Below are 22,567 nucleotides of genomic sequence, written 5' to 3'. Positions count from 1 at the left end.
GTGTGGAGTGAGAAACCGATAAGAGATGCATTGGTTCTAACTAAAAGTGCATTACATAGCAAGCAAATTTCCATTTTGATCCACTCATGTTCTGATCTATGTAGCCCCAGCCTCTCCTTGTCACAGATGTGTCATCTGGTGTATGTTAATACAGATTAATTTTAAAATATCACTCGGATATTGTTCAGCAGTTGTTCCCCTTGGTTGAAGGATCAGTCACTAAGGGACGTAGGTTCAAGGTGAGGGGCAGGAGGTTTAAGGAGAACGTGAGGAAAAACGTTTTTACCCAGAGGGTGGTGACGGTCTGGAATGCGCTCCCTGGGAGAGTGGTAGAGACGAGTTGCCTCACATACTTGAAAAAGTACCTGGTTGAGCACTTGACATGTCGTAACATTAAAGGCTATGGTTCAAGTGCTGGTCAATGGGATTAGGTGGGAGGCCAGGTGTTTCTCACGTGTCGGTGCAGACTCGATGGGCCAAAGGATCTCTTCTATGATTGTATTTTTCAGAAAATAACAAGTGGTGTATTTTGTACCCCAGGAATTAAAGTAAATTCTACTTTATCTCAGAAGCAAATACTAAGCGGAAGAACTGGACCTTGGTAAACCTAGATACATTTGAGCCATAATGATCTTTAGATTGCAGCTATCTGTCTCTTCACCATTCAGTTGAGTTCATGTGTATCTCCTGGTGTTTTCTGTGGCTTTCAAATGCTCATCAACAGCTCTGAAGCAGAACAGTGAAAGGTGCTGAATGAAAAATTGTATTTGCTATGGCTTTTCAGCGTCTTAGTGACTAACTTGAATCCACAAATACCAGGGTGTAATAAAGAGAGCACGGCAAGTTCTGCTGTGGGATCACACCCAAAATATTAACCTTTCTTTTCAAAATAGATAAGAAAACAGTATATTCTGCAATCACATAATAGGATGAGCCCTTTTGAAGAAACTGTTACTCCTCCACTACTGGTTTTGAAAACATGCAGTACAACTAACCATTCAACTTGCTAGCCCTTTAGAAAGCACAGTCCTTTATGTATTCCTCAATGCTCCTGTTGATGCCATGGGGAAGTTGGCTGGGTATTAATACGTTTCTCCGTCAGAACCATCCTTTATTCTTACTGGAATATACATTATGTTTACCTTTTACATTTATAATTAATTTCATAGCTTGTCAGTTGTAAGAATATGTTCTTCAAATAGCCTCTTCTGGACAATGCAATTTCAGAAAATGTTATAGAAAGTTTTCCAATAAAAGCAACGATACACGTGTGCTGAGCCCAGCAGCGGCATTTACCTCTATCTCTCTGTTTTCTCTCTTGTTTTTCTTTCTTTGCTTTGTGTGCCTGATTGTCACCTTAAGTTTGCTACCTTTCCCATTATTGCTATTTCTCTGAGTTGTTTCTCCTTCCTGATTCTTCAGCTACATACAAGCACACATCCTTTGTCCTCTCTGTTATGATTCCTATTCTTTTTCTTGATTTGTCACCAGCTTAGTGTGCGCACGCCCCTCTCTCTCTCATCCTCCCTTGTTCTCTCTCGTCCTTCCATGTAGAGAACTCCCCAATAAAACAAGTGGCTTTTACGAAGCCACAGTGAGGAATAATGCTTGAAAGAATTGTGACTGAGAACACCACCATATTAAATTGTGACCCCTTCCACATCTGCAAAAACAACTATTATTTGTGACTATCAGATTGTCCATTATGCTTAACTAAATAAATGTAGAAACATGATACAAACAGAAAATTATCAGATAGCCTGTCTGTGACTTAATTAGCACAATTTTCATGTGCGCGGTACTTGAGTTATGGACTTCTGCACCACTCAGTAATTCACTTGTTGGGCTGAATTAGTTTCCATCTTACAATTCATCCTTTGTCAAGCATAATGCAGCAAACTGTTGGTAATCTTTATCAAAAGATTAATCTTACTTAAATTAAATATTATTTATGGAGGCTTGAAAGACTGGCATGTAATGATCATTGAAATCATTTTGTTGATACACCTGAAGCATTTCATTTTACAGATGACTTCTAAGTAAATGATTCATGCAGTGAGCATCTACTCGCTGTGTTTAACTAGAATATCCATTTCAATTTGTGTTGTAAGGAAAGATTTGTTTTGTGTCTTTCAGGGAGTCCCTATCAAATCTAGAGTAATACAAACTCTTAAATGTTGCACTCTGCACACCTGTCTAAAGTGATCCAGGCATATAAGCGCTGGAAAATTTTGCATTTTAATCTTGCAGCATTTTATTAATTCATCGTTGCCAGTTCTTTTAACTGAAAGGAGAAATAAATGACGTATGGGTTATTCTAGCTAAGCAGTCACTTAAAGAGGCACTCTTATCTACTTTCTTCCCCTGACCCTTACGGCTTCACATAAATATCCCTCTTCCTCCTTCACAGATCTTCACTGCTGGTCCTGGCTCCACTCTTGCCTTGCATTGTTGCTTTCCTCTGGCAGTGGACTTTATGCTGCACTTTGCTGGTGGGAGAAACTATTACAAGGGGTTCCTGCCCTTGTGTGAGAGTCTGACCTTTCTTGGGGGTGAAGTAACAGTGTCAGGTTGGCAGTGAGCTTCACAAAATGCTCTGGAGAAGTGAATCACCTGGTTCAGTAAACATTTGATTGTTGATGTGCCACCCAAGTTGAAAAATGGACACATTTGGCACATCTGCCTACATTAGTGGCACCTTGGGCTGAAGCTTCTGATCCAACAGGACTTGTTTATATGTTACCCGAGTAAGCATAGCATAAAGTCGCGTTTTATGTACAGTACCAAACAGCAATTTGTGATTGCTTAGGTGAGTGCTTGCTGCATCTAAACCTTCAACTCTATCTCCTGGTACGTACCACTTCACTATATTGTGCCATTATTTCCTAAACTATATTGGTTGCAAAATAAGGTATTAAATCATTTTGTGATGTGATTTATTTAATGTTTCTGGTGTATTCAGCAGAAAAATAAACCTTAGCATTGCTTTATCAAGAAAACAGTAACAAGATGAAATCGAGCTGATCACTGTTCTAGAAAAACAGGATTCTATCGGAAATGATTTGGGTAAATTTATTGTTCTGACCTAAGTTCTCCCTTTTGTATTGTGATCAGGAGGCAAAGCCTTCCAGCCAATCGGGAGAGAAAAAGGATGGGGAATACATTAAGTTAAAAGTTATAGGCCAGGTAAGTGTCATACCATCGACCTTTTGTCTTATTTAGTTCTGCTTAAGGCTATTGAATTTACTGTACAGCAGCTAAAGAAAACTAAAGACTACAAAATAAATAATTTGTTTTTTTTTGAAAGGACAACAGTGAGATCCATTTCAAAGTGAAAATGACCACACAGCTAAGAAAGCTGAAGGAGTCCTACTGTCAGCGACAGGTAAAAGCACACAGCGAAGTCTTGTTATTGTCGTCTTTACAAGGAGAAAAACAAGCTCAACAACACTTCAATTGTAATAGGATATTCAACAATGTTTTCACCTGATTATCTCATTCTTCAGCACCAGTAGAAGCAACCATGCTTAGGAAAGTACTCTTGCTAGGATATTAATTTTATTACTTCAAATTGTTGCTAGTATTGCCACCAGTGATAGACCTGTATTTAATGGTGCACTTCACCTTTTAGTGCTATACAGCTCAGATATAACTTTAGAAGGATAGCCTCTGCGATTTTTTTTTAACAATTGAAGCGACGCAATAAAGTAATTTCACACAACTACTGCAATACTTTACTGAAATTGCTGCAAATTCTGTTGAATACAGAGTAGGTTTAAAACACTGTGGAATGTGTCACTTTGATCCAAATGGTTTTGGAAATTAACCCTGAAGAAACATACTGCTATTTAAAGCAAACTACATAGCAAATAAATCCAAACAATTAATTCACATCGGTGCAGAATAGCTTGTATACATCTCCGTAAAGACTGATTCCGCAATGACCTGGTGTCCATACATATACCTTGCAGTGTGGGTCACTTGATAGCAACCTGGATTGAACCCTGTTGATGTTTCTGTTTTCCCCACTCAGGCCATTTTGATATCCTTAACTGAGATAATCAATCTCAGCACTAATCACCATTCAAATCTGGAATCTTCCAGGCCTCTATGGCTTAATTTCACATTGGTAAATAGTTCTTCCAGCTGAGCCATCAGGGAATCTCCTAAATTACTGTCCCATTTCTACTTCCACCAAGCGTTAATCTGTGTGTGGATCCAGGAGTTGGAGTGTCTCTATTAACTTTAGCCAAGCTGTGGTTTTTGCATTAACAAAAGAACCTTTCCCCAGTGTCCCTTGTGTTGGTCCGCTGTCTGACGTTGAAGTTTAACTTTTAGCAATGCGATTTCATGCAATAAATAATTGTAAAGTAATCTCATACATTACATAGTGGTATTCCAGAATTCATTAATTTATTGATGTAGAAGAGGTAAAGGAAAGGACTAACTTTTTTATCGCACCTCATGGTATTCACACTTCTGAAAGTGCTTTTCCATCAATGAAGAACTGTCAAGATATAAATTAGGGAAACATAACCAATTTTTACACAGCAAGATCTGACAGCAATTAGGTACCTGTTTTAGTCATGTTGGTTGAAGGAAAAATATCAGTTAGGAAACTGGGGGCAGAATTTAATACAGGTCTTGCTTGTTGACTAAGGGTGGGGGCAAGAGTCCCTGCCCCCACCCTTACCCCTCCCCTTCTTTCCCCCCTCCCGCCGCCCACCCCAAACTTTTGGGGAAGGCTCACCATATTAATTGCCAGTTAGGCACTTAAAAGACCTGCGGCAGGCCTTACATGGGGCTGGAAATCCAGCCTCGTGAGAGCTTTCGGCTAGTCAGAGGCTAGCTGCTGCTCATTGCCATTAGTGTGCCACGAGGAGACGCACCCACTGGTGCCCAGGATCAATGAGGAGCCCAAGCCACAGGTGAGAGATGGGATGAAGGTTGCTGTCGTGTGTGGTGGCGTGTGTGGTCGCGTGTGTGGTCGCGCAGGGATCGGAGGCACCCTGTTTCCAATGTCAGGCCCTGGATTAGGCACTGCCTTTACAGGAGGAACACCTGCGTACTATACTAAAGTTGTAGCCTTAATTATGTGGTCACCCCACATTCGTTTGACACAGGTGCGCTAAGGTTGGACTTGTTGTCTAATACTCTGCGTCACACTCCAACACATGGAATCATGGAATAAAGCTTCTTCTTTTCCTATCTTACACATGATTGTCAACATTAATTTTCAACAAACCGGCGTCACTGATTTTATTTTCTCCAGGTACTAAGCGCAAGATCAAAAATGCTCTTTATGCATGGCAGTTTGGCAGTTAAATACATAAAAAATGCAAATAGAAGAGGGAATATTAATATATATATTACTTTGAAGATCCAACCGTTGCATAGTTTGTGTTTTTGTTCATGTTTAAGTACAAATATTCAAATATCAACAGCTAATTGTGGTGGTCGATGGAAAATTTTCGGATTGGAGGCAGGTTGCTAGCGGAGTGCCGCAGGGATCAGTGCTTGGTCCTCTGCTCTTTGTGATTTTTATTAATGACTTAGAGGAGGGGGCTGAAGGGTGGATCAGTAAATTTGCTGATGACACCAAGATTGGTGGAGTAGTGGATGAGGTGGAGGGCTGTTGTAGGCTGCAAAGAGACATAGATAGGATGCAAAGCTGGGCTGAAAAATGGCAAATGGAGTTTAACCCTGATAAATGTGAGGTGATTCATTTTGGTAGGACTAATTTAAATGTGGATTACAGGGTCAAAGGTAGGGTTCTGAAGACTGTGGAGGAACAGAGAGATCTTGGGGTTCATATCCACAGATCTCTAAAGGTTGCCACTCAAATGGATAGAGCTGTGAAGAAGGCCTATAGTGTGTTAGCTTTTATTAACAGGGGGTTGGAGTTTAAGAGCCATGGGGTTATGCTGCAACTGTACAGGACCTTGGTGAGACCACATTTGGAGTATTGTGTGCAGTTCTGGTCACCTCACTATACGAAGGATGTGGAAGCGCTGGAAAGAGTGCAGAGGAGATTTACCAGGATGCTGCCTGGTTTGGAGTGAACGTTCAAAGACTATTTCCTCGGGTGGATGGAGCTATTACAAGGGGGCATAACTATAGGGTTCGTGGTGGGAGATACAGGAAGGATATCAGAGGTAGGTTCTTTACGCAGAGAGTGGTTGGGGTGTGGAATGGACTGCCTGCAGTGATAGTGGAGTCAGACACTTTAGGAACATTTAAGCGGTTATTGGATAGGCACATGGAGCACACCAGGATGATAGGGAGTGGGATAGCTTGATCTTGGTTTCAGATAAAGCTCGGCACAACATCGTGGGCCGAAGAGCCTGTTCTGTGCTGTACTGTTCTATGTTCTAATAATTTAATCAGGTTGACTGGGAGCTGCCCTTGACAGCTGAATTATTTGTAATTGAATACATGATTTTGTTACTTGTATTGGCTGTGTATGTTGAATTGACATCATTACATTGTTTGGCTGCAGTAGCTCTCCAGTTTCCTTTATGATTTTTGACTGGAACTAGGGGACATCGTTTAGAAATAACAGGTCTCCCTTTTAAGAGTGAGATGAGGAGATTTTTCCTTCAAAATGTCTTTGGAATTCTCAACCCCAGAATGCAGTGAAGACTGGACCTTTCAAGTTTATTGAAGGCTGTGTTTCATAGATTTTTGATAGGCAAGGGAGCCCAGGGTAATGGGTGTCAGATAGGAAAGGAGTTGCGACCACAACCTGATCAGCCATGATCTTATTGAATGGAAGAGCAGACTTGAATGGCTTACTTTTGCTCCTAAGTTCTATTTTGCTATGTTTCTATCATTCGTAATTCATATGTGTTCAAAAATGGTTGAAAAAAATCAAAGAACTGAAATTCTTTGCAATTTTTGAAAAAGACTTCCAATGTTTAATTTGTTTAAAATGCTAAATCAGTTGTCAAAACTACAGCTGGTGCCACAGACAGTCCATGGGCCCAACGGTGAAGCTCGGGCATCCCCATCCTATTTGTATTTCTTATTTGCCAGTTTCCACTTGGAAATATTGTGGGTCTGTAGTTTCTTCGTTGATACTATTAGAAAACCAGGGTCTGTTTCTTATCTACATGGTAACATCATTCAAATACATAGCATCAGTCAATGTTTGCACTGATACCATCAACTCTATCTTACCACCACCTTTCTCAATCTCTCCACTGCCTCTAAGTTGTCTGACTGCTTGTCTGATAATCAAATTTCCTCCAGGTAAATACTGAGAAGACCAAAGCTAGTCTTCAGTCTCCAATTCCATTTCCTATTCGTTGACTCTATTCCTTTCTTTGGCAACTAAACCAGGCAGATGCTCAGTCTTGGCATATTTGCTGCCAGAATGTGCTTTATTCACATATCCACATCATCGCTAAGACTGCCTGCTTCCACTTTCTATACCATTGCCCAACATTTCCCTTGCCTCAGCTCATCTGCTGCTGAAATCCTCCTCCAACCCTTGGTTAGCGCTGGATTTGACTATTCCAACAACTTCCTGGCCAGCTGTCCATCTTTCACCCTCTAGAAACCTAAACTCATCCAAAAATCCTTGCTTCTCCCATCCTTTCATAAAGTACTGTTCGCCCATCAATTCTATGCTTATGGATCTATGTTGTCTCCCAAATGAGCAATGCTTCAGTTATAAAAATTGTTATGCTTGATTTCAAATTCCTCCATGGCCTTACTCTTCCCTATTTCTGTTACCTTCTTCAGCCCTACAATCCTCTGAGATATCTGCAGTCTTCCAACTCTGTTGACTGGAACATCCCCAATTTGAATTAGTCCACTATGTGAGCACACCTTCAGCTTCCAAGGTGCTAAACCTCCCACAACTGTACAGCAATGGAGAGATGACAAATATTAAATAATTACTTTGTTTTGGTATTTGCAAGGAAGATAGAACGGGTAGATATGATGTGAATGATAAGATGAGTAATGAAATAAGTGTATTTAAAATTAAAAGGAATACCTATTGAGAAAACTAAACAAACTGAAAGTCCCCTGTCTGGATAGCTTGTATTGACTTATTTAAAATAATCTAGAGAAGAGATAGAAGAGGCATAACTAGTCATATTTATTTATTCTTTCATTCATTAGTGTCACAAGCAGGCTTACATTAACACTGCAGTGAAGTTACTGTGAATATCCTCTAGTTGCCACACTCTGGTGCCTGTTTGGGTACACTGAGGGAGAACCCAGCAATTTGTTAGAAAAAGATATAATGCCAGAAGACTAATGGATAGTTAAATGTAATTCCCATATTTAAGATTTAGGCAGAACATGTCTGGGAATTATAGACCAATCAGCTTAACATGAGCGGTAGGAAAATTAATGGAATCTTTACGAAAGGGGTGGCATGGTAGCACAGTGGTTAGCACTGCTGCTTCACAGTGCCAGGGCCCCGGGTTTGATTCCCAGCTTGGGTGACTCTATGTGGAGTTTGCACGTTCTCTCCGTACCTGCGTGGGTTTCTTCCGGTTGCTGCGGTTTCTTCCCACATTCTGAAAGATGTGCTGGTTAGGAGCATTAACCCGAACAGGTGCTGGACTGTGGTGACTAGGGAAATTTCACGCTAACTTCATTGCAGTGTTAATGTAAGCCTTGTGACTAATAAATCAACTTTAATAGAAGAACATCTATAAATTAGAAAAAAACAAAGAGTAGCATTGACTTCAAAAGGGACAATCTTGCTTGACCAACTTTAATGTGTTTTGAGGGAGTAACAGAGTAGACAATAAACGCAGTAAATGTAATTCAGTTGAATTTCATAAGACCTTTGATAAGATGGTCCATAATGACAAATGAATATGGTAAGAGAATGTGGAGCCAGGAGACAATTGCAGAGTGGATTGCTAGTTGGCTTCAAGACAGGAAGCAGAGAGTGGGGGGTAAAGGGTAGTTATTCAGAGAGGCAGAAGGTGGGAAGTGACGTTTCACAGGATCAGTGCTGGGACCACTGCCCTTCACAATGTAATGAATTGGATTTTGTAGTTTTAGAAAATCAATTTCTCCATGTGCTAATGACACCACATTGGGAGGGGATAGTCAATACTGAGAAGGACTTGCAGAAGGATATTTATAAACTTAGAGTGTGCACTTCATTGGCAAATGAAGTTCGACATAGATAAATACGAGGTACCACATTTTGATAGGAAAAATAGGAAGGTCACATTACTTGGAAGGTGGACGTCTAGGTGGGGTAGAGGAACAAAGGAATCTTGGCGTACAAATACACCAATCACTAAATTTCACAATAACTTCATTGCAGTGTTAATGTAAGCCTTACTTGTGACTAATAAATAAACTTTTATTTATTTAAAAGTTGCGCCACAGGTTAGCAAGGCTATAGGTTAAAGCAAACCATGCACTAGGCTTTATTTCTAGAAGGGTAAAATTGAAAGGTAGTGAAATAATGCCAAACCTGAATAGAGTCTTGGTTAGATGACACAGTACTGCATGCAATTCTGGTTGCCATATTATAAAGGGGAATGAAGAGGGTGCAGAGAAAACTTACAATGAGTATACCAGAAATGCATTGGTATGCATATCAAGAAAAGATTGACAGGCTGCATCTCCTTTCTCTCTTGAGGGGAAAAAAAGAAGGCTGAGGATTGACCTCATGGAGGTCTTTAAAATTATGGAAGGCTTTGATAGAGTGGATACAGAGAGAATCTTCCGTTTTGTGGTGAAGTGGGTAATTAAAGGTCACCAATAGAACATAATCACCAATAAATTAAGGAGGGAATTCATAAGAAACTTGAGTGGTAAGAATGTGGAACTCGCTACCACAGTGAGTGATAGAAACAAATAGTATAGAGGTGTTTGAGGGGAAGCTAGATAAACGTTTGTGGGAAAAGGGAATGGATGGCTAGATTTATTTGAGAAAAGATGGGAGGAGATTCAGGTGGAGTATAAGTGCCAGCATGGACTGGGTGGGCAGAATCTTATGCTAGTTATGATTATATGTCGTTATATTAGATAATATTGTTATAAAACCTTCCTGATGTTATGTGCAAGAGTGTTCTAACCTGAAATACTGGTTTCCCATGGTGTTTGTTTTGAATATTAGCGAGAAATGTTTGCAGAAACTGTGAAAACTTAGACTTCTCTCTCATTAGAATCATAAAAACCATAAAGAGCAGGGGTAGGCAATTCAGCCTCTTTGGTCTGCTCCGCCATTTAATACGATCATGGATGATCTCATCTCAGCCTCAACTCCACTTACCTGCCCGTTCACCATAGCCCTTCAAAAACCTTACTAATTAAAAATCAGTCCACTGCTTCCTTAGATTTACTGGAAGCCCTGACATCCACCACGCCCTGGGATAGTGAATTCCACAGACTCACCACCCTTTTTCACAGTAATGGGATTTTCACAATAACTTCATTGCAGTGTTAATGTAAGCCTACTTGTGACATTAATAAATAAACTTAACTTTGAGAGAAGTAATTTATCCTTATCTGTTTTAAATCTGCTTTGCCTTATCCAAAAACTATGATCTCTTGTTCTAGATTGCCCTACAAGAGGAAACATCCTCTCCACATCTACTTTGTCAATCTCCCTTATAATCTAGTACACCTCAATTAGATGTCCCCTCATTCTTCTAAACTCCAGGGAGTTTAGAACTGCCCAATCTTTCTTGTAAGTCAAACCCCTCATCTCTGGAATCAATCTAGTGAACCTTCTCTGAACTGCCTCCAATGAACCTTCTTCACGGTAGGGGGACCAAAACTGTATACCCTGTAAGTGCAGTCTCAATAATATTTTGTATAGTAGCAGAAACGCTTCTACTTTTATATTTCATTCCTTTAGTTAAACAACAAAATAAAAAAGTATTTAATGAAATAGAGGAAAGATAAAACTCTACAAAGAGCAATCTAAATTATCAGGTAAGCACTCAGTCCTTCAAAGACTGAAAATCCAAAAGTATCTGTTTCTCCTGTAATCCTAAACTCTGCAGAAACCCCTCCTTTCCAGAACAACAACAATAAACCTATTGGTTAATTCTAGCCAGTGATTACCACACTGTACAGCTGATTATCACACTGTACAGCTTAAGTGATCAAGACTTGGGATTAGTCTTGGGTTCAGTGAAGAAAATGACCTTTCACAAAAACTGGCTTTTGCCTTCAGTACTTCATCTCCAGCTGAACTGTTTTCTGAGGTAGCTGCCCCTCTCCCCAATTCTTCTGCTCCCTTCAGCCCCTAATCTCTGGCTGAACTGGTTCTTAGAGATGGCTGCCTCTCTCTCGCTGCTGCTTCTTCAGCACCTCACCTGTGTCTAAACTACTTCCTGGTTCACAGCACCCTGACTACTATTTGTATCAATTGCAAAGAACACCCTGTCCCTTTATTCTTTTTTCTTAATTGCTGCCATCATAGTATACAAAATACATGGCAATTTGATTTTACTTGTGCAAAAAAAAATCATGTTAATAGCATCCTACCATTTCTTGACGATATATAAACTGTCCTTAAAACCTACCTATTCACCAAGCTTTAGGTTATCTGCCTTCATGCCTCCTCTTGTGCCTCGGTGTCAAGTTTGTTTGATAATGCTCCTATGACATGTATTGGAGTTTTAAACTGTGGGCAGTATCTAAATACTAATTGTTGCTGATACTTTTGTTGGTATTAGCAACTTGAGATGTAGGCAACTTAATGAGAACATTGAATTAAATGGTACATGATGCTCCTTTGTACAAATCTAAGCAGGTCTAAAACAGTAAAAGCTTAATGGACACTCTCCACATCATCTTATTATACCACATCATCTCTTATACCAAACAGTGGTCAGCTGTATTTCTCAGGACAAAGCAATGTTTTTTGAAAATTGGTCAGAAAGTTCCATTTTTTTTTCAACATCCCCCAAAAAGTAAATAAGAACATAAGAAATAGGAGCAGGAGTAGGCCATCTAGCCCTTTGAGCCTGCCCCGCCATTCAATAAGATCATGGCTGATCTGAAGTGGATCAGTTCCACTTACCCGCCTGATCCCCATAACCCCTAATTCCCTTGCCGATCAGGAATCCATCTATCCGTGATTTAAACATATTCAACGAGGTAGCCTCCACCACTTCAGTGGGCAGAGAATTCCAGAGATTCACCACCCTCTGAGAGAAGAAGTTCCTCCTCAACTCTGACCTAAACTGACCCCCCTTTATTTTGAGGCTGTGCCCTCTAGTTCTAGCTTCCTTTCTAAGTGGAAAGAATCTCTCCACCTCTACCCTATCCAGCCCCTTCATTATCTTATAGGTCTCTATAAGATCCCCCCCTCAGCCTTCTAAATTCCAACGAGTACAAACCCAATCTGCTCAGTCTCTCCTCATAATCGACACCCCTCATCTCTGGTATCAACCTGGTGAATCTTCTCTGCACTCCCTCCAAGGCCAATATATCTTTCCGCAAATAAGGGGACCAATACTGCACACAGTATTCCAGCTGCGGCCTCACCAATGCCCTGTACAGATGCAGCAAGACATCTCTGCTTTTATATTCTATCCCCCTTGCGATATCGGCCAACATCCCATTTGCCTTCTTGATCACCTGTTGCACCTGCAGACTGGGTTTTTGCGTCTCATGCACAAGGACCCCCAGGTCCCTTTGCACAGTAGCATGTTGCAATTTTTTTCCATTTTAGATAATCCAATTTGCTAGTATTTCCTCCAAAGTGAATAACCTCGCATTTGTCACTTGCAGCAATCAGAGAGGTGAACTTTTCATCCTATTACTCTGAAATATCTCTGCTGCTGCAGCTTCTGAGCCAACCATTTGCAAGGGAAGATGAAATAGAATGACTAATCTCTGATTTTCTCTTTCCTAATGTGGAAATGTTTGGCTTTTGGTGAATCATGGCATGCTATCACATATTTAAAAAATAATTTTTAACAAGTGACAAATAGTACAAGAAAATTTTCTAAATGAAGCACTGTGTTTAACTTGTATGTTTGCCTCTCCTTTGATGCAGGGTGTTCCACCAAATTCACTTCGATTTTTGTTTGAGGGTCAGCGGATCACAGATCACCAAACACCTAAAGAGGTATGAGCATTATTTTGTGATCTTATACTCAGAAACCTCAAGTGTCTTGGGTAGCTGCGAGAAGACTGCCAGCGCTGTCGAGGATTGCAGCAGCACCTTGCAGAAAGGTTTTCTTTAAAATAAATTTATTTTGGTGAGAGATGTAGATGCTGGAGATTGGAACATTCTTCCATGCCACGCGCCAAATATCAGCATCAAATACTCCTCGTCTACTATTGCACAGATAGAAGAAAGTAAATCTTCCTTAACTTTATGCCATTTTTTTTCTTAACCCCAAATGTAGACAGATGACTTTGTATCAGATCAGTGCGAATATGTTCACTTGCCACAAGTCTTGTCACCGCTTGTTTTTGCAGCTTCTTTGAACAGTCAGTTTATCAATTTAGTGACACTTGGTAGTGTGTGTGTAGATTTATACTTGTAATTGCAGGCGTTGAGTGGAAACTGCATAAAAATTATTTTATCTTCACTTGCAGCAATCAGAGAGGTGAACTTTTCATCCTATTACTCTGAACCATAGTGCAAGCACAAATTTGTAACCCACCATGACACACAGTCCCCTGAGAAGTTCTCTCACTTGCTGCATTTTCCCTATTCCTCACTGCTGCTTTTGAGTTCTGTGTCTGTGAACATCAGGCACTTGCCAACATCTGAGTGACCTTTACTCATGTCTGACGGCAAGATATTTAACCATGCTCGTCACATTTACAAGCCTGGCCCAGTCTTTGCCTGACATTCATATAATGCATTTGCAGCAGAGTCACTGGACACTGATCAGATGCAAGTGAATCTTTTGTCCTTAAGGACCAGGGAACTTTAGGTATTTGAAGCACTTCTACTGCTGCCTCCACTGCAGTCAGATAACTCTGCACATACAACCATGAATATTTGAATTATAATTGCTATGTGACACAACCAATTAGCAGTTAAACCCACTGAGGCAACAGGTTAAGCTACTTCTAGAAATACCTTGAATTCAGAAATTCTGTTGGAGCTTAACAGTGATCTGTGTTTTCTGTAATGGGGTTTGTATATAATAGAATCTTGCAACACAGCAGGAGGTCATTCAGGCCATCATGCTTTTAAGGGTAGACTCAGTGGGCCATTTGGAGGGGCCTGCCTGCTTGATGCCTCTGATATTTTGTTTTACTGATCTGTCCAAAGGCACCTCCTCTCTGACATGCCTCAGCAACACCCACCTCTCCCAGTGTGGCTGTCAAGGCTTTAGAATTGCTGGTCCAGCATCTGCGTCTTACCCGCCACCCTTAATTGGATGATACGTCTGAGGCTGCTAGCAAGTGAGAGTTTCAGACCCCCAAACTAGGAGTTCACAGAGGATGGAAAACTAAACTCTGGGCATTTTAAGATTGTTCACATACTTGGCTACGGCATCAGTACAACAAAGAAGTTACAGATGGAATGAGGATGAAGACAGTCCAGCAGAGCTGGCAGATGACAGAAATGGAATAGCAAGAATAAACGAATGAACCCCGGAAATGCTCTGGGAGCAGTTAGCAGATGTTTCAGATTTGACTTAGAATATCAGTATGCAATGAACTGTCCAAAGTGAAACAGCAGCGTTTTCAAAGCACACGTGATACAGAGAATTCAGAAGTTGAAGGTGATAATGCTCAGTTTGAGGGAATTGTACTAGTTACAAGAAGCTTTAGTCCGGTAATGAGTGTATTAGTTGCAAATTCCTTTAACTGTTCCATATTAGATAGTGGTTGCACCTCTACAGGAGTAGAACAGATTGGTTACAATGGTATTTGGATTCACTCTGTAGTAAGTATCAAAGTACAGTCAGAGAAATTTATTATATTTATTTCAGGTTTGGGGATGACTACATTCAGGTGACTGAAAAGCGTGGTGATTCAATGCAAAATAGCTGGAGTAAGTCACTGCATTAATAAAGATTTAGTCACAAGTAAGGTGCTCTTCCTGCTGAGCACACCTTCCATGAAAAAGGCACAGATGAAACTGGACATGGACTATGATAAAGCGATTATTTCTGGAAAGTCAGTAGATCTACAGTTTACTCATCATTGTCCTAACATTTCTAATCAGAATGTTTTGACAGCACTCATCACTGAGTCAAAGCTCAATACTGTACTCCTAGATTGGCACTTTGGGTAGTATTGCTACATTGTCTGAGATACCAACCTTTGGTTGAGATATTATACCAGTGCCTTGTCTACTTGACCAGGTAGGTGCTGAGGAGCCCAGGCATTCTAACATGGACTGAAGCTTGATGGCCCAGAGATTTCTTCAAGCTTTCAGCTTTTGATTTTTTTTGTCTGGCTTCCTCCGAGTAGATTGTCACAAAGAGAGGTACAAGCCAAATGCCCCTTGCAGTAGTAGCAAGTAACAGACTCCTCAGTCCTGTTTTCAAGTGCAGAAGCATCATGATGCATCATTTCTGCAGAACAAGATGTCTGAGCCTCCAAAAGAGAATCCAAACATCTGAATTGCTGGACAAAATTACAAACTTTCAATTAGGTTTGTAGGTTATAAAAGAATGCAACTGGGGAAAATAACATAGAAGTCCAAACATTCAACCTCGGACTGTCAAATAATTTTAAAATATTAAGCACAATTAAACTTTTAATGAACATTTTTTATGGTTTAATCTTGATTTTAATCATACAGACATTTGAGACATTGATAGGATGCAGAGTTGGGCCGAAAAATGGCAGATGGAGTTTAACCCTGATAAGTGCGAGGTGATTCTTTTTGGGAGGACAAATTTAAATGCGGATTACAGGGTCAATGGCAGGGTTCTGAGGAATGTGGAGGAACAGAGAGATCTTGGGGTTCATATCCACAGATGTCTGAAGGTTGCCACTCAAGTGGATAGAGCCGTGAAGAAGGCCTAGAGTGTGTTAGCATTTATTAACAGGGGGTTTGAGTTTAAGAGCTGTGGGGTTATGCTGCAACTGTACAGGACCTTGGTGAGACCATATTTGGAATATTGTGTGCAGTTCTGGTCACCTCACTATAAGAAGGACGTGGAAGCATTGGAAAGAGTGCAAAGGAGATTTACCAGGATGCTGCCTGGTTTGGAGGGTAGGTCTTATGAGGAAAGGTTGAGGGAGCTAGGGCTTTTCTCTTTAGAGCAGAGGAGGTTGAAAGGCGACTTAATAGAGATTTATAAGATGATGAGGGGGATAGATAGAGTGGACGTTCAGAGACTATTTCCTCGGGTGGGTGTAGCTGTTACTAGGGGGCATAACTATAAGGTTCATGGTGGGAGATATAGGAGGGATGTCCGAGGTAGGTTCTTTACTCAGAGAGTAGTAAGGGCGTGGAATGCCCTGCCTGCAGCAATGGTGGACTCGTCAACGTTGAGCGCGTTCAAGTGGTTATTGGATAAACATATGGATGATATTGGAATAGTGTAGATTAACGGGGCTTTAGATTGGTACCACTGGTCGGCGCAACATCGAGGGCCGAAGGGCCTGTACTGCGCTGTTATGTTCTATGTATATGGTTTTAAGTTGTGCATAGGATACTCCTGTAATCCTCCATTAATATGATGCAACAAGATTTTGCCAAGGTGGGACCTTTCCAGGTGCGAGTCTGAATTTGTTTGGCTGATTTTGGCTAAATGTCCATGAAATTTAGTGCCATGATGGCTTCGCCCACCTTTGGCAGTGAGGGTAGGCTAGTGGATAGTGGTAGGCGGCTCAGAACATCTGCGTTGGCGATCTGTGTCCCTGGACAATGATCCAGGGTATACTCATAAGCACTTAACAATAGCGCCCAATGTTGTATTCAAGCTGAAGCTATGGGGGGAGTTGTTTTATGTTCTGATCAAAGGACCAGCCGAGGTTTATGGTATGTTACTATGGTAAAATGTTGACCATAAAAGTATTGGTAAATTTTTTTACTGCAAATACCATTGCCAAACCCTCTATCGATTTGGGCATACCTCCTCTCCACATCTGCTAAGGTCTGTGAGGCTTATGCAATTGGGCGCTCTATCCCAGTGTCCAAATGGTGTGACAGAGCACTCCTATTCCATAGGAGGAAGCGTTGCATGTTATCATAAGTGGTCTTCGTGGGTCTTACTGTAGTGGGTTAATACATTTGTTGATAATAGTTGGTGTTTGACTCTCAGACTGAGGTTACAGTGGTCCCGATTATGCGTAATGGTTCCCCAATGTACGTTGCCATTCTTGCCTTGGTATTTCGCAGGCTAAGTGATATGATGCCCAATTGCAGTTGTCTGAAGACATTTTCCCCTACGATGGATACTCATGCACCTGTGTCTACCTACATGTTTAATGGGTGGCCATTTACTTGAAGTTGGATCTGGTTTGGGGCCACTTTTGGTGTGGTGATACAATTTAATTGTACCTGTTCCTCTTCTTTGGATTGACTTGGCTGACAAGCCCTGTTTTGAGGTGGCTTTGCCCTTCGGTCTGGATGATACGCGCTCTTTGGTTTGGTAACCTTGTTTGGAGTGGGCTCCCTGGTTGTACGTATAACATTGGTGTGCTTGCCGTTTATTTTACTGTGAAAAACCCTCTTTTCCGGTGCCGGGATTTCCTAACTTCCTTGAATGCTTGCTCTTCCTCGTCTGTGATTGGGGTCACAAGTGTGCTCTACAGGGGACCTAGTTCTGCGGTCTGGGGGTCATCCAAGGCTGCGGACGGTGTTATCTATGGGTCCTTGAAGCTCCTGGGCCTTCCAAGGCTTTTTACCAGTCCAGGTTTTGCTCTGTTAATAGCTAAATTATTTACGCCACATACTAAATGATCTCTCAGCATTTCAGGTTTCGGGTCATGCCACCAATTCTACAAATTCATCAAAGGTTTTTGGATCTGCTGCTGCCAGATATGTCAAACTCTTTATAATGCTGTAAGTTGAAGCCCCACAAGCGGTCATTAGGATGACTTTTTGCGTTCTATTCCATTTGTCTGGAAGAAATACTTCATTCATTCGGCACCCACATTATATGGCTCTAGCTTCCCAAAAATTGGCATTTTTAAATCCTCCAGTTACAGTCTTACCAGGTCTGCCGAGCAGGAAGGTTACCCGAAACATTCCTTGCACCTTGTCGCCAGAGTAATAACTCAGGAAGGCAACTGGAAAGGAACAATATTTTATTCTTAAATCAAAAGTTAAACCACAACCCTGTTGTGCGTATACATGAATCCTGTCCAGAATGATGGAACACTGGATGCGCTCAGAGGGAGATGAGTTCCATCTGTGTAGGCAATTGCCTATTACCATGGGAACTCATATTCCACGAATCCTACAGGAGATCAATTAAGGATTCCCCATGTAAGTTCTGAGGGTTATCACAACATTAAAAAGAAAAATATGGATGAAATAACAACAGGTAGATGTTGCTGGGGAGTGTGCGTGGGGGCGGGACAAAAGTGTGTAATATTTCTCTGGGATTTTTGACAATGTATATAAATATATTTCACCCAGGAGTCTAGAATTTTCCAGCCACGGACAGTGGAAAGATTTACTTATTATTTTTAGATTTCACTTGGAACAGAAGGAAACAGAAATTGAGAAAGTAGGAAGTAGTAGAACATGGACTGCAGCACTTCAAGAAGGCAGCTCACCATCACCTTCTCAAGGGCAACTAGAGATGGGCAATAAATGCTGGCCTGGCCAGCGACGCCCATGCCCCACGAATAAATTAAAAAAAAAAAAATTTTAGTAAAGCATCTTTAGAAACAAAAGCAATTTCAGCTCGAGTGCCAGAGTTATTATTTTTTGTTTGTTTTCACAGCTTGGCATGGAGGATGAAGATGTGGTTGAGGTTTATCAGGAACAGACAGGAGGATGGTTGAGAGCCTAACTGCTGATGCCCCGTATCAGAATCCCGATCATCTGTATAATTTCTTTATTGTTTCTTGTCGGTTGTAATCTCTGATTTTATATATAAAAAAAAGAAAAAAAACGAAACAACTTTCTTTCATATGGTTTGTATGACAGGTTGATGCCCAGCTGGAAGTTCTTATTTTCAGTATGTACTATAATACAACCAATTCCGTATATTTAGCATAAATGGCAACAAAATGCCAACTGAGATTTGTTTTTAAATGGAAGCTTGTGACTTGAGTACCTTGGCTTTATAAATTCATATTTTTCATTACATAAAGACCATATTGGAAGTTTTTTCAAATTGTAGGAAAAATGGATTTAAGAATATTTTGTGACGGTTTCTTTCATATAAAGCTTGTGTTCTAACACAGACATTCCCAAATATTGTCCTGAAATTGTACGTTGAAAGCAGCAAATTACCTTGTAATGCATCTGCTTTGAGTCCTTTATTATTTGGCCAGACGGAATGTTAATGTTTCCCTTTCAGAAACTTTTTAAGGATTGAAGAAAGCACAGACGCTGCGCCATTCATAAGGTGGTTGTGAACTCGCAGGCTGTTTTTTAAAAAAAAATGTAGTGCAGCAGCAGTTACCGTACTACAGTGCTGCCTTTGTATTACAAGAAAACACCCTGGCGAAAAACAAAGTGACTGACTGTGCAAGGATCATTATTCATCCTGCTGTTCCTGATTTAACCCTTTCAACAACTTAGACCCATTTTGTGTTTTGGAGAAAAACACTTCCAGGACATTGAAAACTTTGCACGGGTATCTCTTTTGTGAAAGTAACATGGTTAGTTTCTGTAACAGACACGAGAAAGTTGTGCAGTTCAACAAATACTTCAAGGCAAACTATGGCAGACAGACTGTACTGCCCCACTAAGCATTGCAGTGAAATCAGCCAGTGAAGGGGTTACGTAGAGATTACTCATAGGAGGCACTGGCAGGAAACAATTCAGATTTGTTTGGTCTTGTTCATTGTAGATATCAATTGATCTAGTTTAATTTCAGGAGAGGGTTTCTTTTAAGTGAATACCTCATAATTTGCTCACAATCATTCACTGCTTTTTCATTTGCCATAGTATAACTGTCATAGCTGTTGCAACTTAATTCAAGTTTTGTTTTCATTTTTTTTAATTTCTATGTACTTCAAATGCATTAGGAGTTTAAGACCACAAATTCTACTGTTATCTATTGCAAAGAACCAGTGTTGAGAATTTTTTTGAGAGAACAGATATAAATAGCTGTAAATTGATTTTAGAGATCTGATAAACTATGGGAAACATTTTTGACCACTCCTTCATGGGTATGATTCAATCAGGCTCAATTTAATGGATGTGGTACAGAAAGGAGGAAGAAGCTGTATTCTGATTTGCAGGATGCAGTTTGCCACTACAACCATGCCATCACAAGAATTGTAACTATTGCTTAAACAAGCAAAGTGTTGTTTATCATGAGTACGAACAGATACAATGTTGTAAGAGCAGTTTTAATTAAAAATAATTGTTGAAAAACATTTTAGTGATTTGGTCTAAAGCGTTAAGCTACCCAGTTTTTAATTGGTTTCCTTTTGCTCATGGATTCCCCAAAATTTCTTACATAGTTCTTAAGATATGGATGAAGGTTGTTCAACTTTGTACATAATCTTATGTTAAGATGCTGAATAAAAAAACATGTTGAGAAAATAGCGACCAGAACACTTATTCAGAACATGGTAGTTTTGTTTCTGTTTAATAACACCCTCTGAAACCTACTGAAACTCAGTAGTAACTAGCAGTGAATTCAAGCACTGTGGGATATAGGGCCCAAGTTCAAATTCAACCCAAACAGATATGGTCAGAACCTTTGTCTAATAACTGACGGTTATAAATGAATTGAATGTAGCATTTTCTCAACCTAGTTTGCTCATGAGTATTGAGTCATTGCTTCCTATAATATGGAAACATACTGATCAAAATCATAAAACTAGCTGATATATGTCCCCATTTCTTCATACAAATCCCTATCTCTCACCACGTATACGTGATCTTTGTACTCTTCGAATTCTGGTCCCTTGTGCATCCCTGATTTTAATTGTTCCAACACTGGCAGCCATGCCTTCAGCTGCCTAGGCTCTAAGCTTTTGAATTCCTGTCATAAACCCCTCTGCCTCACTACCTCTCTCTCCTCTTTTAAGATGCTTCTTCAAACCTACCTCTTTGACCCAACTTTTGGTCATTTGACATATCTTTTTATGTGGCTCGATGTCAGTTTTTTTGGCAATGCTCCCGTGAAGCGCTTTGGGATGTTAGACCACATTAAAGGCACCATATAAATTCAAGTTGTGTGGGAAATGGAAGAGTCACACTAATTTCATAGGAGTTGGTCTTCTGAATTGTCAGGATAAAGCTCATTACTGGTCAGAGTTACAAGCAAGTGAAGTTTGCATCTACCCGATGTTGTACCTGATCCAGGAATGCTCAAAACTAAGACTTGGTGCTAAAAGTGTAAAAATAACATTCTATTCTTCAGTAAATCTTCCCACTCTCCAAAAATTGACATGTTTGAAGTATGTAAAGATTAATTGTACAATAAATGCTATGGATGGTCCATTCCTTTTGTTTCTTTCACATTTTTTTGTTGCTGCAAATAGTGTATGGCTTCAATTTCAGAACTAAACTTCATTTTCCACAGTCTTCAGTGGATGTGTCAGATAAGCATTTTAAAAAGACTATCTCATGTATTAGCGATCTCTGTGGTTAATAATGATATTTGGAGGCAGAGATTTTAATTGGATTCTGCCACATTTGATCTAATTTAGCACAATGTAGCATCACACCATTTCTAGAAGCTGAATTCCCACCACTGGAGGCTGTTTTAAAAGGTCACTGATGTTGGTTAAAATAAATTGCATTAGACAATTACAACAAAACACTGATCTAAATTTCTAATCCATAAGGTATTCTGTCCTAAAGTGCAGCCAACTAAGATGGCCCTGGATAATTTTCTCCAGTCATTTTCTATCCAAATATATCTCAGCCCTTACGAAAACTAATAAAGTAATCATGAATGTAATGTCACCGATGCTTTGCGCCCATGTCAACAGTTTATTTTGTTGGGTATACTGTGAAAATGAAAACGTGCTAGGTTTGTCTTTCTGTACAGCATTTTATCTATTTTGGAGATTGTTTTATCAAGACTTGGGAAGTGGTATACTTAATGGTTGTTTATCTGGTAAGTAGTTGAGCCATAAATACCAAGAAGATCAATTTCTGTCTCTGCTAAGCTGATATCCCATCACTACAAAGGCACAATTGGCTCGAGTGCCCTGCATTCGAGGAGGGGAAACCAGGCAGATAGCAGGGTTGAACACTATTCAGTGACTTCTGCTGGAAGCACGTATCTGAGGGCAGCATTGGCAGTTGTGTTTTCCCGTCCAGCCGGGTAGTGTATTGAAAGTCACTGTCAAAGAACCGAATCCTTTGTAGAGAGTACTGGAGCTGATGCCAAGGGAAGTACAAGAAAAGACAGTTGCCATCTTTGGATCCAAAGGACACTTCAGAAATCTGAACTCGGTGGCTGGAAGGTGAGCAAGCAGGTAAATGCCATTTCAAATTATGAGAAAAAGTTTAACCCATGTTGAATTTGTGATGATGTGATATTAAGATGTG

The 22,567-nt window shown here is 40.3% G+C and overlaps 1 protein-coding gene across 1 annotated transcript in view; it reads left to right on the top strand.

Annotated features, from left to right (window-relative positions):
* sumo1 (small ubiquitin like modifier 1) overlaps positions 1-21,510 on the top strand; it is a 41,254-nt gene extending 19,744 nt beyond the window's left edge. The window contains exons 2-5 of the mRNA XM_078223838.1: positions 3,115-3,186; positions 3,308-3,385; positions 13,001-13,072; positions 18,825-21,510. Coding sequence (XP_078079964.1) covers positions 3,115-3,186; positions 3,308-3,385; positions 13,001-13,072; positions 18,825-18,893 — 291 coding nt within the window. The 3' untranslated portion in view covers positions 18,894-21,510. The remainder of the gene's footprint in view (positions 1-3,114; positions 3,187-3,307; positions 3,386-13,000; positions 13,073-18,824) is intronic.
* Positions 21,511-22,567: the final 1,057 nt, after the last annotated feature.

This window comes from Mustelus asterias, chromosome 11 (assembly GCF_964213995.1).
Source record: "Mustelus asterias chromosome 11, sMusAst1.hap1.1, whole genome shotgun sequence".
Lineage (NCBI taxonomy): Eukaryota > Metazoa > Chordata > Chondrichthyes > Carcharhiniformes > Triakidae > Mustelus > Mustelus asterias.
Note: the sequence above shows the minus strand (reverse complement) of the source record. Positions and strands in the feature narration are given on the sequence as shown.